The sequence below is a fragment of the Halichoeres trimaculatus genome, unplaced genomic scaffold (genome assembly GCF_033239565.1).
Source record: "Halichoeres trimaculatus isolate MK-OKI-2021-1 unplaced genomic scaffold, fHalTri1.1 fHalTri1_scaffold_9, whole genome shotgun sequence".
Classification (NCBI taxonomy): domain Eukaryota; kingdom Metazoa; phylum Chordata; class Actinopteri; order Labriformes; family Labridae; genus Halichoeres; species Halichoeres trimaculatus.
Window position 1 is genome coordinate 24,427,261 of NW_027437188.1, and position 14,260 is coordinate 24,441,520.

At 39.4% G+C, this 14,260-nt stretch overlaps 1 protein-coding gene across 1 annotated transcript in view; it reads right to left on the reverse strand.

Annotated features, from left to right (window-relative positions):
- Positions 1–14,260, reverse strand: part of LOC141797660 (syntaxin-1A-like) — a 70,251-nt gene that overhangs the window by 51,665 nt on the left and 4,326 nt on the right. The window contains exon 2 of the mRNA XM_074679257.1: positions 133–210. Within this exon, the coding sequence (XP_074535358.1) occupies positions 133–210 (78 nt within the window). The remainder of the gene's footprint in view (positions 1–132; positions 211–14,260) is intronic.

Genomic DNA, 14,260 nt, shown 5'->3' on the forward strand with positions numbered 1-14,260 from the left:
TCCACACTAAATATCTCAGATATTTGGAAAGTAGAGCCAGCCTTCAGTTTTTGCCAAAATGTGAAAAGCAATAGTTCTGCTTGATAAAAAGAGAGATAAAAAAGAAATGTCAGGACTGTGAGAAAAACAAACCTGGTCAAAGAATTCATCCATGAAGCCTTTATCCATCCCCACTGTGACTTCATCCTCCTCCTCTGTCGTTTCCTTCCCCTGCAAAAAACCCACAACACACAAGAAACGATTTGAAACATTGAGCAGGCGATTCATTAACATGATCAACATTGTTATGTATTATCAAAGAGACATGAATGAACGTCATGCGCAGCAATACAATTGATCCCGACTTTTCATGTATAATTCAAGGTTAAACAGAACAATATTATCACGCTTCCCACCACTCCACCCATCAACTGATTAGAAACAAGAGTGCTTCGCTGCACTTGTAATTAGAACCATAGTGATGAGTGATTAGTCAGTCATTAGGAATAAGGACCCAGGGGCAGAAGAAACCTTTACTTTTACACACGTTTTAAAGCCTGCTAATGCATACAGATGCACTAGGTCTGAAGGAAAAAAAATGTTCACACACATCTCAGGTTTTCTGAAAGATGCTACAGCTTAACAATATTAGATTAGCTTTGCATTAAGACTGAAAACAAGGTGTGATAGTGAGAATGCCTCCATCAAAGTCAAACCCCAAGGTTCTTTGAAGCTAACCACCCAACAAGTTATTTTCCAAATGTCCAACTTTCTGCTTAAGTGGCTCCATCGGTGAAACCTTATCCACTCTGCTGTGAAATTGCCATCAAAAGAAAACACAAGAGAGACCAGAGTTTTAAAACTGAACACAGGTCTCTGTGTTCTTCAGCTGCAGTTTGGTACATTCACACCAGGAAGGTTTCAGCTTATTGGTCATATATTGCCATTTCTGCAAGAGTGGAAAGAGGAGCTTTTCAGACTGAAACTACAACAAGAACACAGTGAGATAGAAGAACCTATGAATGATGAGGTATTCAAAGTCTTTTTGTGTTCCTGAGGAAAGCCTCCACCATCCCAACCTCAAACTTCTCCAAAAGGAACAACTTGTCAAACTGTTTAGTCTGGGTGGACAATATTTTATTGCAGAATCCCTAATTTTAGTCATACATTAGCCATTAAGCTACATTAGCAGCAAACTCATGTGGCTTCATCTCATTTGTCTCGCCTCTGTCAAACTAATTCAGCTTCTCATTAGATGGTTTTGATACATTTGAGGGAGGAAAAGGAAAAGTTGTTCGCATCATCCTCATTTTCCTCCTGTAACTTGACACATTTGTGACTCACAAACAAGTTTAAACAAGTTAATTTGCGTAAAATGTACAATTTCTGTGGCGTTGAACTATGTAAGAGCTTAAAAACAATTCTCTGTAACCCTAGAGGTGGTTGTGTATTACAATCCCAGTAAATCAGCAATTTGTGACATATGCAGACCAGCCTTGTTAGAGCCTGAAATGTAACAAAACCCAAAATGTAATAACTTTTTGCCAAAAATGTAACAACTCATTACATATTGGCCAGTTATTACATTTTAAGTTTTATCATGTTTTTTTTTAATTATATTTCAAGCTCAGCACTTTTGTTACATTATCAACCAGTTATTACATTTCAGGCTTTATTACATTTTTTTATTTCACTTTAGGTTGTTGTCACATTTCGGGCTCTAACAAGCCTGTCTGAGTATTGTTAGCAAGGCCTCTCTTGAGACTTAAAAATACTGTTGTTGTAGCCAGAGATCTTATTAGTGCATGAACAAATCAACACCCAGAGTCAAACTTCATCGTAGAGAAAAGTCTATTGTACCATAGAAGCTTTGCAAAAATGTCAAACTGACAAAATAAGACAGCTCATCAAACAAAGAGTGTCCTGGTGAATATTTCCACTGATGTTGTTTCTAACACATGCATCAATACTTCTTTGTACCTCCTCTCTTTTAAAGCTGTTTTCATTTAAGATGGAGAGGATATGGCTTTTGTTAAATGTGAGACACCTCCACATCAAATGAAAGCAAGCTTTTTTTTTCAATTTGCATGGAAGGCTAAATTGACCATGTGGGAGACAAACTGGCTGAAACATGAAAACAGTGTAATCTTTATTTGCATATGTCAGGTGGTTACCTGAAGGTGTATATGCAAACTATCTCATTATATCATCCACAAACCTGTTGGGAGTGATTTCATGGAATGAAAAGGTGAGGCAGACGAGAGATGTCTGAAATTGGGAAGCAGAGCATGGAGAAAGAATGCAGCACTTGAAGACAACGTCTGAGAGGACAGACTTCAGAAAAAGATGGCACAGGCATTGGTGAAAACAGTGAGATAATTGTGAAGCTGCTTACATTTTCTAAACCCAGTAAAACTATATTTAATCCAACAAATGTAATCCAAAAAAATGTTTTACACAGAAAACCACTGAGTGAGTGTATAAAGATTGCATATTTGGGAGTTTAACTCCGAGGCTCTCAGCTCTTAATGTCGTGGGTGTGATTTTCTTGGTATGTGCCTCATTTTGGAACAAAAATGCTCACATATGGTTATGTGTTGGTATGGCAATAAGCTTTGTATGAGGAACTATTAGAAGCAGAGAGAAGCAGAAGCAGCAGGAAGCAGAGGAGGAGGAGGAGGAAGAGGAGGACTAGCAGGGAATCAGAATAAGCACCAGTATTGCATTCTGCCTCCACAGAGAGAATCTGCGTCTCCTGCAGAGAAAAGGAGGTTTTACTTTGAGTGGTCAGAAGGGGAGAAGACCGAGTGGTGCATCCCTCATCTCCACCTCCCACAAAGATCTGAAGCTCCTGCTGAGGCTGGGAGAGGACTTACACGCTGCACGCCTCCCTCGCAGACTTGGACTTCAGTGTCCACACATAGCAGATGCTCTGAGACCGACACACAAACACACACACTACAGCTGACCCAGTGATAATATACAACAGGCGCAGAGGGAACTAGACTTTACAAGCTGGTCCACCCATTAAGCTCTAACCCCTTGGTTTATTCTTCCTGTGGGGCTCACACTCAGGTGAAAGTGCCCTGCAGGAGCAGTGGCCTGATTACACTGTTTATTTGATTAGAGAGTTGCTCTGGGCACCAGGCCAGCAGGAAGTAAAGACAAGACAGACGGCAAATGCCCACAGCAAACAGGTCGAGGTGGAAATGTTGTTGACAAGGAAAAAGCACAGATCAAATTGACGTAGTGTGAGGTAGTCTGTGGTAGAAGGGAAAGTTTGTTTATCAAAGGTGGGCTTGTATATAGTATTGTTAATAGTTCATGCAGATCCCACACAGAGGATTAACTCTCACTCTCATCCATCAACTCACATCAACTTCATGTTCAGCCCGGCATGTAGCAGGGATGCCAAACAGATGAAATCGCGAGACCAAGGAATTCCCTCCATTCCCACCCCATGATGATCCTCCTGGCTACACTTATTATGATGGTTTGTTCTTGTTGTTGTCAAGCTAAATTTGATTTTGATTTTGATTTGACAGTTTTATTTTGAAAGTCACTGTGTGTTCTTATGTGGTTCCTGTGCACGACTTCCTGCCCCGCTCAATCTGTTTGGTGCATCTCTGCAAAAACCAAACCTAAGGCGTGCATATCTGATTCGGTGTGAGGTGACACACTGACTTGAACAGAAACCTATGTGATCTGGTGTTGTGATGGAGCAGCCATTAGGTAAAGCAAAAAATTGTTCTTGACATTTTCTTGATGCCACATTCTGCTATTGGAAGGGGAGGGCCCACTCTACAGAGTCTTTCGCTTTGCCAGCTAATTTCAAGCAGATATGCAAGAGGATCTAGCAATCTGAATCTCTCAACACCATCTCTAGTCCCACTTTTGAAGTTGCATGTCACACTGAAAAAGGCATCATAAGACAAGAAGCCACATGAAGGAGTCTGTTAATGCTATGCACTGGGTAAAACGTGATTGCTAAACATTGGCTATTGCTGCCAGAGGCTACATTGTTTGCTAAAGAAAGCCAGTGGGTACAGAGATTCAGGGTACACGCTCTGAAAATCATGGTTGACAATCCTATAGACAAAAAGAGGAGGACAAACACGGCAACACAACAATTATCAAAAGCTCTGTAGGAGTAATTGTATGGGAGACACAGAGACACAGGGTGTGCTGATGTGTAGACCAAAAGAGTGTGTGTGTGTGTGTGTGTGTGTGTGTGTGTGTGTGTGTGTGTGTGTGTGTGTGTGTGTGTGTGTGTGTGTGTGTGTGTGTGTGTGTGTGTGTGTGTTCAGTCCAGTTTCCAGTTTCCTGGTTCTGTCGGAGAATGAGAAATACAGAGAGAGGCACATCAAGTAGTGACGGGAACCCATGTGGGCAGCACTTTATTGTCTTTCTGTGTTTCCATATTAAAACAGACTTGTTTCAATGGTCTTTGTATTACAGCCAACTCAAGCAGCCTCCCGCAGTCCCATTAGGACTGACTCATAAAAATCTGTGTCAGCTACAAAGAGGAATACCGAGAGCACCACCAAATTTATTATCATAATACAGGGAGGTACCATTCATTATGGACACTCACACACACACTTATTTGGACACTCAATGTAACATTCTTTTTTCCTCCAATAGTTAACCTATTTGCAACCAACCTCCAACCCAGCTCTTCCTTTTATACTGTCTCTTTCAATCAGTGTCAAAGAGTAAAATTATTAATCAGTATGTTTACATGCATTAAGTGGTCTGACTAAGATCATAGCACTGTCGTAAAGTCACAGCGGGGGATTTAAACCTTATCTGCATATGCACGCAGAAAAGAGAATCATGCCCGGTTTGCACAACGTTTCATCTGAAAATACTAAAGCGCAGTGAAAAAAATCTGCATTTACATGGAAATGCAAAGGGACTGAAAACGCTGTACTAAGCATGCCAGGCCCATAGTCGGCGCTATAACTGTCTTGTCCAGAAGCTTTTGGGAGATCTCCACCAGTGTAGAGTTGAGCCGATCATCTGGTGAATACTAAGTGCAAAAGTGGAGCAACAGTTGCCCATTTTGTTGAAAGACAGTCAGCAGATACAGCAGATTTTGCAGCACAAGCACAACACAATAGTTCGCGGCAATGGTAACAATGGCACTGTTGTCCTGTTGTATACCCTTGCGCGAAGCAGAGTGTGACGTCAGAGTTTCCGCTGAAAACACATTACTATGTACACGGCACCAGTGTCAGCAGCGTTTTTAGAAAAATCCCATTCTGGAGGCTTTTTTTAAAAGTTTGCATTTTAGGTCGGCTAAAATGTCATATCTGTGTAAACAAGAGGCTAAAACACAACAAAACTTTTGCATTTCACCCTAAAACAGCCCCTCAGACTTCCGGGTGAGAACATCAATGGTGTTTTTCACGTTGGAGTGCAGCGACCGTGCATATCATTGTCATCAACTTCCTCCTCCAGGTGAAATTTGCTAACGCTGCACACCCAGGTGTAGCATGACTTGCCGAATCCTGTGATTCCAACCCCAGTCCCGTACCAATCACATTATCAATGGACCATGCGCAGTCTGTTCTTAGTCTGACTAAGCTGTTTACATGCATCTTAATAGTCTGATCTGATGCTGACTAAGCACATAGCCTAATTTCTCAAGCTGCATGTAAACATAATGAATGATGCCTGCTTTGTCCTGTACTCTTAGTGGGTCTTTGCTTCTGCGGCTGTTCTTCCTGCCTTGGCTTTTCATGAATGCACATGAAGGAGAGAGGAGATGTGCTCTCCCCACCACAGGCTTTGGCATTCCACACAAGCATAAAAAAGGGCTGGGAGCTCCCAGAACAGAGCTCTACTGCCAAGTAGTTGCATACAAATAATAAACCATTCCAGATTAATTTGGGCTTTAAATGATTTAAAAAAAAAAAAAAAACTCAATTTCTGTTATCACCATTTTTAAGAACAGTTTTTGGGGCTAGATGCTGTATCAGGAAGTTTGGCAAACCAATTTTTGGTTGGTGTGGTCTGCTGGGACTTTGCTATTTCAATCAAAGTCTTTCCAAGTTTTGATTGGAGATCTCTGAAAATAGAAATGCAAATCAGCTGTTTGACAATCTGCTGCAGCATAAGATACCAAACCACATCTCAACCACCACTCTTTTATGAGCAGAGAACAAAAACGTCTATACAGTCATGGTTAAAAATAAAGATACTCCTCTCCTAAGAATAGATATTCAGCAGCAAAGTCACTGTCTACAGGCTGAATAATTAGCAGGCCATATTATGCAGCAACAGCTGGCAGCAAAGCCAAATAGGAAAATAATTTTTCACTTTCCTTTTTAGCATAGAGCAGGTGTTTGAATGTCAAGTGACTTTATGTGAGGGTGACATTTACTAGATTAAATGGTAGCCAATTCATCAACCCAATCTTCAGCATCAAAAACACATAAATGAATTTCAAAAAAGTTATTCAATGTGTTTTAATTAATTGATTTTATTAGTGAGGCAGACGAAGCAATACCACAAACCACCAAACCGATCTCACAGACTGATGGTCCGGCTGCTCCGCTGACTGAATGACTGTCAGAGTAAATGAGCAGCTGATGAAAGGGAAGTAGGATAGAGTGTGTACGACTATCAGGATGGGATAATTATACAACCAGGAGCAGGGCGGGTGATTGAGTCTGACACATGTAAACCTCAGTCAGTTACTTTCACATAACTGGGCTGTCTCCTCACTGACAACAACACCAGCAGCAATCTCAGAAGAAAATCAACAAGTCTCCATGTTTGGATTAATGCATCCCAAAAAATCTTAGAATCTCCAAATCTTAATCTTAGACATGTATTCTGGCTGTTCACATACTGAATACTTAGTGTGTAGCAAAACAAATTGTGGGGGCAATCACAGAAAAAAAAATGTGTTGTTTTGTTTTGCCAAGTTTTGACTTGCACTGGTGATTATCTCAACAGCCGTGGCACTCTCGGAAATGGCCAAACCAGACTGCAGTATCCCAGCAAGCCCTAATTGATTTCTTGGTGACCTGATAACACAAAATCTAACAAAACTGACATGATGAAAGATACTGGGAGTAAATAATAGTAATCCTCCTCCAGGGATTGCGTTTCTGACCTCTTCTTCATTTTCTGCCTTTATTTTGCCAGTATAAACTTCCATGGGAATAATCTGATAATCACTTGGTGCAGGGGATGAAGTGTGTTTTTGGGGACATTTGCTAAAAACAAGTCTTGTGTTGGTAACCAGGATAATGAGAGCGGCGAGACAAATCAAAAACACAGAAGAGCTGCTTTAAAAACCTTCATCTGCCAACATAATTAAATCTAAGCCGGCTAAATTCCCTCAAAACTGGAACCAGCAAATTTAAATTTTCTGGCAAAACACTTAAATGTCATTCTGAGTGACAGCTTTTTATTATCATGCCTCAATTTCTTTCACAGGCAGTCATCTTCCTGCTTCAAAGCCTAAAAGTGATGACTGAAAATTGGTGAAGGTGTAGATGAGATAAAGAAAGCTATAAAACAGAATACATAGAATAATGTAGACTAAATTACTCCCCGAAATCAGCATGTCAGAAGAAGGAGAAGAGTTGAACAGATATTGCAACCACAGTGGATGTTCCATGTAGCTAAGCATTGAGCATCAATTAGCTTCAAAACCATCCCGTGGTCCACATTGCTTGTTCACCCTAAGATCAAATTTAACCATGAGATAAACTTTGGGAAGTCCAGTTTTGAGAGTCAGGACTCTAGTCTTTGGTGAATGGAAAAATCTAGCAGTTTTGAAGCAAAACTGTTTACTCTTGTCTGTTATCATTTTTTAAGGGGTCTCAATAATTTGAAGTCTTCTGAGATTAAAGCATTTTTTAGTGAGGGTCTGACCTAAGAATTAATTGAAGGGACCTCCAAAAGAAATATTACTTTCTTTATTCATTTATTTTATTATTATTTTGTTTTTTTTTTAACCAAAAGTTGATGTTTTGAGATCTATAGGGGAAAAAAAGATCTGGCCGAGGTTAACAAGCATTTTAACAGCATGCAGCTGAGGGCAGCAAGTCCATCAGATACAGAAGACGAAGAATAATGTGGGTGGGAGAAAAGTTGAAGCACTAACGCAGCAGCATAGAGTCCCAACGTTTGCACGTTTAACAGTTTTTCTTTTATTCCTTTCAATCCTCCTCACTGTCCTCCCTCTTTTATCATCTTCCTTTTTCTTTCTCTCTCTCGCTGTCCGTCATCCTTAAAACTCCTCCGACAGAATCTCTGCAGAAGCTGGCCCACACAGCGTGGACTCTGTTACCTTTGTCAGGCGCCTTCATGCTGTGCTGGTCTTATTACTCTTTATCTGGAACACACGAGCACTCATTTATCAAACCAAGCTGATACTTAAGACACCTGAATGTTGTATCTGTTAGCCTGGTCTAAGAAGAAGCAACCTTTCCTGCTGTATTTTTGCGAGTATGGTGAGAATAACAACTAGCTGAATGTAGTTGATTACCCTCATGTACTCATCTATCATCCTCTCTTTCACCTTGCTGCCTTTCATCCCTGTCCATCCTCTGACTCCCTCACCGCTCTCTGACCTTTAACAGTGTAATCATCAAAGTGATGCCATTTAAACATGCCTAAATACAAATTTACAAACTGACGCACTATCAAAGGTTAAATAATTACTTGGGGTACAATTATAGCGAGCCTTTTCATGGATCAATAATAATCTATTTCAGGAATGAGAAAATGTCTGCTCTGGCCGATCCTCCTAAGACAAAAATAGAGCATTTTTAATTAAATTTAACCTGTTAGAACATAACTGATGTAAGAATTTGAATACCATGCCATAAAGCTCAACTGAACCTCAGTGACAAATCACAGGCAGAGAAATTAGATGTGCAGTCAACACTTGTGGCATGGCTTTCTTCTCCTTACTCTTCGTCTCTTCTCTCTTTCCCCCAGTGGTGTGTACTCAAAAGCGCCTTGGTCGATAACTTGCCAAACATTTACGATTGTGACAGCACCAATGTGCCGCTAACACAATTAGACTGAAAATATGGGCAAACAGTTATGGAGAGTGAGACGATGTTTAGGGCTTGGGGGAAGTGTAGAGAAAGGATGATGGCAGCAGGAGGTTGAGATGAAAGAGCTGCAGGGCAAGAGCAGCAGCAAAGCAAATATCAGCCGGCAGAATGTTTCTGAAACTGAAGGTATTTGTACTTTATGCTGTACACTTCAGCACACGAACCACATACTGTTATTTCAAATAATTTCCATCAGTTGTAGGTCTTCAAAACATGGTTAGGCTTAATAAGAGTTTTTTAAACCAATACAGCAACATCAAGTACATTCGCTACATTAGTAAATGGTGTAAAGATCCAATGTTTAGTATTGGTAACTGATCTTAACACAAAAAATTAAAGTTCATCCTGTTTTAAAACTTTGAACTGGCTGACAGGTTTTTCACTGTCTTTAGTCTACTTCTAGCACATGTGCTGAGGCTAGTCAGGGAGCTCACAGGAAGAAAATTGCTACGACTGAGATTTACAAACAGACTGTACCTCAGATATTAGGACATGTAGACTCAATATGAAGGATGGGGAAGCCTCCAAAGTCAGTTTTTTAGTAGAAAAAAAAGCACTGGCTGTAAGACAATTTTCACCTGATAAGACCTTGTAACCTGTGTCCTGTGTGTCTTGTGCTACATTGCTAGCATTAGGAAGCAGCAGCTCAAAGAGTATCAACCACTTCTTGCAGCCTTAACTCGGCAAAGTCTGTGGTTTTCACACCATCTATGGCCAGCTGGTTTCCTTTGCAGTGATAACTTGTGACATGGTTTATACATTTAATTCAACTGAGAAGACATCGTGGGCGTTTTCAGACTCGTTTTAAGGGGTGAAGCTGTAAATTTCATCCCTGCACTCCAGAAAAAAAAAAATTATCTGCTGCAGTTAGGAAAAAAATTCTGTTGGGTCGATGCAGAATAAAAGTAGAGATAGCTTAAAATAAACTTTGAACTGTAAACACCAGATGGCCAGACCATCACTTTAAATATGTACTTTGATCCAGATCTGCTGGAGATGTAATACTTAACAAAGTTGTTGTTGCCATAGACTGCAATAGAACAATTTATAAGAACATTAACTAGAAGAATATAATAATTAAATGGCTGGTTTTAGAACTAGACCTGTAAAAGTCACAGGTTTCTGAGGGCAAATGGTGTATTATCATATATTTGTATTAGAAGAGCCTGTTCAGCCTCACTCTGACAAGAATAAGCATATCATTATATCATTAATCATTATAAACCATTATCCCTTGACAAAGACACACAGAGCTATTTACAGCCTAATAAGGTCAATGAGGGCGTACAGCTGCATTTATTTCCAACAAGTATCCCAGATCAGGTATGTTATCTGCACTGTGCCACCATGGATCATAAGATGTTTGGCAAATTCAATTTTAACAGTGTCAACAAAGATGACCCAAGGCTAATTTTCCAACAGATGATGAAGACAGTTTGATTACAGATTCATTGTCATCTATTATTAGGACCTTCATCAGCTTATATCCTGGGAGCTGCTGCTGCTAAGAGAGGCATGAAAATAAACAAATGTGACCACATGAACCCATCAGTGGGCAGTAATATCACAAAACTGTGATTTCAAGGAAACCTGCTGAAAAGGAGTAAATTTGAGGACTCATTTTATACTAAACTGGTGTACATAAAGATAGCGTAAAGCACAGTGATTCAATGGACCATTCATTCACACTTTTCAAAAATACCTATTAGAAGCTCAAAGATATTAATGCAACTGTCACCTCATTTGCAGAGACAAACAAGTCCCTGGTGAAATGCCAGATTGGTCGCACTCATTTCAAGGCTCATTAATGCAATTATGCAACCTGTATGTGTAGATGACTGATGTGTGTGCCCGTCTGGGGACGATACTTGAGAATACTTGGATTGGCCACATATTTTACTGTCCCCTTAATGATTTTGAACACTTGAAGCATTAACAGAGCCTAAAGTTCATAATGAGGACAAATAAACCTCTGACTCTCTAGGTTTCATGTTCCTCATAATCATTTTAGATGCAATTTCTTAGGTTTGTGTAAATATAGTCTTGAGTCATTACAAAGTGTAATGTGTTCAATTCATAGGCTGAAGATGTTCACTTAACATTTGCTGCTCGGTCATGCTCTGTTAGCATCCACGTGCTTATGAACACAGTACTAAACTAATGAATGAATTCCTCTACAGTTTGTTTGTTTAAACAAGAGGCAGGGTGACATTAGCTAAAATAAATTTGTTTATGATGTATCTTTTATTGTGTTCGTTTGAAAAAATGACTTATAATTCCAATGCGCTGATGCAGCCTGTTTAAGCTAGCCATTATATGAAATAGAGCTAGACCGATATGTATTTTTCCAGGCCAATACCGATACCAATTATTTGTTGTCAAGGAGGCAGATAACCGATATTTGAAGTAGATATTAATTTGCAGACAAAGTGCAAATATTGGTGTCAAAATTTTGAATAAAACAAACTCCAACACTTTACTTCATTGGAATATCATTAAGCATGAGTTTATCAAACAGCTCCCAGACTCAGTAGCATGTTTTATAAAGTTAAATTGAAATTAAAAAAAAAAAATAGATAAAGTTTTCTACAGTCAATAAAGTTTTTCAATGTAACTGCAATAACTGTAATAACTGCACTGCTGATTGGCTGTTTCCCAAGCCATGGCTCTGCTTGTAACCAATCAGATGATACTGTCAGTGGGACAGTGCTGGGGACTGAGTAGTGACTGCAGACAGCTGAGCGGCTACATCAGAGCCGCAACAGCATATTATTAAATTTGTTTCGTTGTAGTTGGCCGTCAGACAAAAAAAGGCAGATGCAACTCAAAATGCCAAATATCGGCCCGATGATCGGTCTATCCCTAATATGAAACAATTGAGCTCATGATTAATTTAAAAGAAAAAGTTGTTTTTATATTTTGTTCAAAGTTTGTACTATAACGGGGTAGGGAACAGAAATTTAGCCATTTATACCGCCATTAGCTAAAGTGAAACTGTGGTCGTTCCAACGACGATTTTCACATCATCCCCCGTTCCTTAACAAAAAAGCCAATTGGCTTGTAGCTCCAGTTGGTATTACACTTCATAATAAGCAGTATTTACTACCTAACTTAAAGAATAATACAATTAAATTTCAAAATAAAAAAATCTTCAAGAAGCTTGTGTCATGGAGTGTATCAGGGGAGGGTTAGACCATTATTCAGGGATACTGTTGTGGTCTTTTCTCCTCCTGCTGTCAACATCACAGAGAAAGTGTCAATAGTCAAGATCAGGTCAAGGTTGGAAGAAAAGGAGGTTAAGACATTGAATCTAGTAGAATAAAGAGAAGATTGATGTGAGGAAAGAAAAAAGAAAGGCATGATGAAAAGAAACAAGGCAAATACACACATGGCCTGGGTCAGTGCTCACCATCCATCCTGTTAGTTAATGTGTCACTCCAACACCAAACAGGCAGTGACAGCAAGTACCTCTGCAACGCACACACACAAAGAGCTGCCTGAACAGATGCTTACACTGACTAACAAGGCTGCATGGAGTAGACAGGAGGTAGAAAGGTAAAACCAAAAAAAAAAAAACGTAGAGGAAGACGGAAAGCCATCCAGTAAAGCACTGATAAGAAAAGAGCAAAGAGCAATATAAAGAAGAGATGCACCGGTGAGACTAGAGGAAAGGAAACAAGAGGTTATAATTAATATAGAGCTTAAGAGGAGAAAAAGAAGAGACAGGAAAAAGACAGAGCTGATAAAATGACAGGAAAAAAAATGAGGAGATAAGCACTTGATTGATAACAGCCCCCGCAGTGTGTGAATACTGTAATAACCTTATCATTATGTTTCCTCTCAGGATTCAGTGCTGAAGGAAGGCAAAAAAAAATAAAGCATCATATCTGCGTCATCTGTCATCAGAATCACTTCTTGGCTGACTGGGAGTGATGGGACAAGCTGAGGTGAGAGTATAGGAGAGGATGTATGACTGATTTAGATATTGGGACTGACAGTTTTTAGGCAGCAGAGTAATGAGCAGAAGTCCGAGCAGGTGTTGAGCTCATAAAGTAGCCTCATGTGCATATGGGCAATGCAAGAGCAAAACCTGCATCCTCAGACAAATATGAGCTAAACTCAATTTGCTGCCAAAATGACGCTTAAGCACACGGATGAGCAAGCTTACAACATAAACCTAAAAAAACACATTAAGACACAGAGGCAACAATATCTGCATAGCACATTTCTCTTCTTGAAATGCTCTTATGCTCTGGCTCTTTGTGATTATCAATGCTTCAGCGAACTCTCCAGCTACTCCTATATGTTGAAATTCAACAAAATGCAATATTCATTATGTTTATCAAACCCAGAAATGGAAAAAGAGAGATGCATTTATGTGGGGTGTTAACAGGGATTCACATGAAATACATTTGCGTTCTTTCTCCGCCTATTATGAATCAATGTTTCCACAATTAATCACATTCATTTAGTCACAGCAGGCTACAGACTCAGTTTTAGAGCTAAAGTGTTAGCTTGCTCTTAATGAAAGCATGCCTTCAATGACATTTTGACATTTAAATGAATGCACAAAATAATTGAATAAAAACACAGAATCAATCAGTGATGTACTCAGAGAGCTGGTCAGGGTGGATTGCTCCCTTTTTTGATGCCCTACCAGTGGTGAAAATGTGATAAAACACCCTCTGAAATGCTCTTCCTGTGAATAAAACAATATCAAAGTGCACTAATGGCAAGCTAATGTTAGGTTATCATGTTTGTTAGTTAACCTCTACAGTCTTAAACGTCTTTGTTTCAGTTTTAAATTGAAAAAATAACTGGTTTAATCTTAGAAAGTGAGTGTCAAACAGGATCTGAGGTTTATTTTTTATCAAATTGTGTGTGAAGAATGTGTTTTACTTAAAATGATTACACTGTCATTAACAATTCTTGCAGAGACAGTCACCAGAAGGTGGTGGAATTTAGTCTAAGTGCTCAAAATGTCTTGGGGGACTCCTGACCACTAATTATCTTGCCTCATTAAACCCTGCAATGTAGGTATCAGATTGAAAAAGTATTTGAATTCTTTAGGTTGGGAACCCAAAGTTTTTGCCAGCCCATCCTTATTCTTGAGTATCTGTATAACAATAACCTGTTGGTTACAGACTGCGAAAGAAAGACAGAAAATTGAAGATCTTACTGAAGTGTTTTAAAAG